This window comes from Monopterus albus, unplaced genomic scaffold (assembly GCF_001952655.1).
Source record: "Monopterus albus unplaced genomic scaffold, M_albus_1.0 scaffold281.1, whole genome shotgun sequence".
Taxonomy (NCBI): domain Eukaryota; kingdom Metazoa; phylum Chordata; class Actinopteri; order Synbranchiformes; family Synbranchidae; genus Monopterus; species Monopterus albus.
The window spans coordinates 184578-186410 of NW_018128161.1; the positions used below are offsets into that span (position 1 = coordinate 184578).

At 41.7% G+C, this 1833-nt stretch overlaps 1 protein-coding gene across 2 annotated transcripts in view; it reads left to right on the forward strand.

The window, feature by feature from the left end:
* The window catches only part of hsdl2 (hydroxysteroid dehydrogenase like 2), a 31582-nt gene that overhangs the window by 17169 nt on the left and 12580 nt on the right, over positions 1-1833 (forward strand). For both annotated transcript variants that reach the window (XM_020622464.1, XM_020622466.1), the window contains exon 2: positions 869-1032. In XM_020622464.1, coding sequence (XP_020478120.1) covers positions 869-1032 — 164 coding nt within the window. The remainder of the gene's footprint in view (positions 1-868; positions 1033-1833) is intronic.

Here is a 1833-nt window from a genome sequence, read left to right on the forward strand (position 1 = left end):
GCCTTATGCTGGTTTACTGTTTGCACATTGAGAGTCGATGTACCAGAGTCAAATTCCTCGTGTGTCCAACACACCTGGCCAATAAACTGATTCTGATTCTAAATGCATTGTCTGCTGGTTTGTTTTTGTTATCTTCAGTGCAACACGTCTGGTATATGCCACTTAGTATTTAGCACTTAGTACTACTCTCGTGAGTTTGCCGCCTTTTAATATTAATATTTTATTATATTATAATTAATATTTAATATTTTAAAACCATAGAAGGTTAAAAGCGCTGGGCCGACACCAATATAATACAAGCAAAGAGCTACAATTAATAAAATTGATAATGGGTGTGTTAGATTTACAGTACTTGTGCACATGATCATGCATTGACAATATTTAATAGTACTGGCGGCAAAGAGGCGATGGCAGGCCCCCAAATTTTGCTTAGGGCCCCATAAAGATTTGGGCCGGCCGTGAGTTCAGTCATCTGATTCAGAAACCAGATGGGGTTTGTTGTACTTTGATCATAAAGCAAGCCTGTTTACCAGATCTGCCTTCACCAAACTCTAAATTGTAGTGTTCAAATCATATCAGAAGACTTTATTGCCATTTGCTGTACGTACAACAGTAATGCAGGCAAAATGAGATTGCGTTTCTCTGGGGACCAGAATAAAAATAAGCACTAGCTTGCTGCACAGTTAGCGATGTGAGTCAATGATCAGACCTGCTGTCTCTGCTGAATCTCTTGAACACGTAGCTTCTATAATTTATCCTCCATTTTGTCAGCGCCAAGTGTCCTTAAGCATGTCTTACTCTTAACATAAAGGCTGGAAGTTGGGGAAAACTATTAGCATGTTAGCTAACTGTGTTCTCTATGTTTAAGGAAATTAGCTGGCTGCACACTCTTCATTACCGGGGCGAGTCGAGGGATTGGTAAAGCCATTGCTTTGAAAGCTGCCAGAGATGGAGCCAACATTGTCATCGCAGCCAAGACTGCCATACCCCACCCCAAACTACCAGGAACTATCTACACTGCTGCTCAGGAGGGTGAGGAGCTAACAGACTCGCATACACAGAGCATCAAACATAGATTAATCCGCCTCTGAAAGTAGTCCACAGCAAATGTGCCATTTACTTCTGTGTGTTTGATACTGTGAGTAACTGTTTTAGGAAATTAGAGTTTTGTTTTTTTAATGGCTCTGTGCCAGCGATAGCCACAGCCAGAGGCATAATGCTGCTTGGATGGCTGGCTGGCCGGCCGGCCAGGCCCCTCTTTTGTATACGAGATCTCACAGATGCCTTAAAGGAGTTTCTTCAGATTTGGCACAATTGTCCACTTGGACTCAGTGATGGAACTGATTCGATTTAGGTGGTCAAAGGTCAGTCACCTCACTTCTGTCCCAAATCCATGAATTTGACTGGCTGGCAGGGGAATACAACCACTAAGTGGTAATTCTAGCTTTTTAATTTAATTTAATTAAACTAGATATGTGTGTGTGAAGTGTGTTTCGAAAGATTAAGGGAAAACTCTAAATGAGCAGGAACAACTCTCGTTTCTATAAAATGCCGCCCCAGAATTTGTCCAAGGTCAGTGCACCTTCAAAGTTAAGCAGGGGTGTGATGGGGAGCGGAGCTTTGTTTGCGAGCCCTCTTGTCCAGTTGCTGAATTGATAAAATAACCTAATCAATAACATTGTTATTGATTAGGTTGGCTGTGGCATAAAGGTTAGCGGAGCAAGCTTGTGACTGAGCTTGTGTATCCACAGTTTTATCAACTATTTTATTCTTAGGTAATTTTATACTTAGACTAGGTGTTTGGGTTTTTTTTGGGGGGGGGGGGGTTTAAGA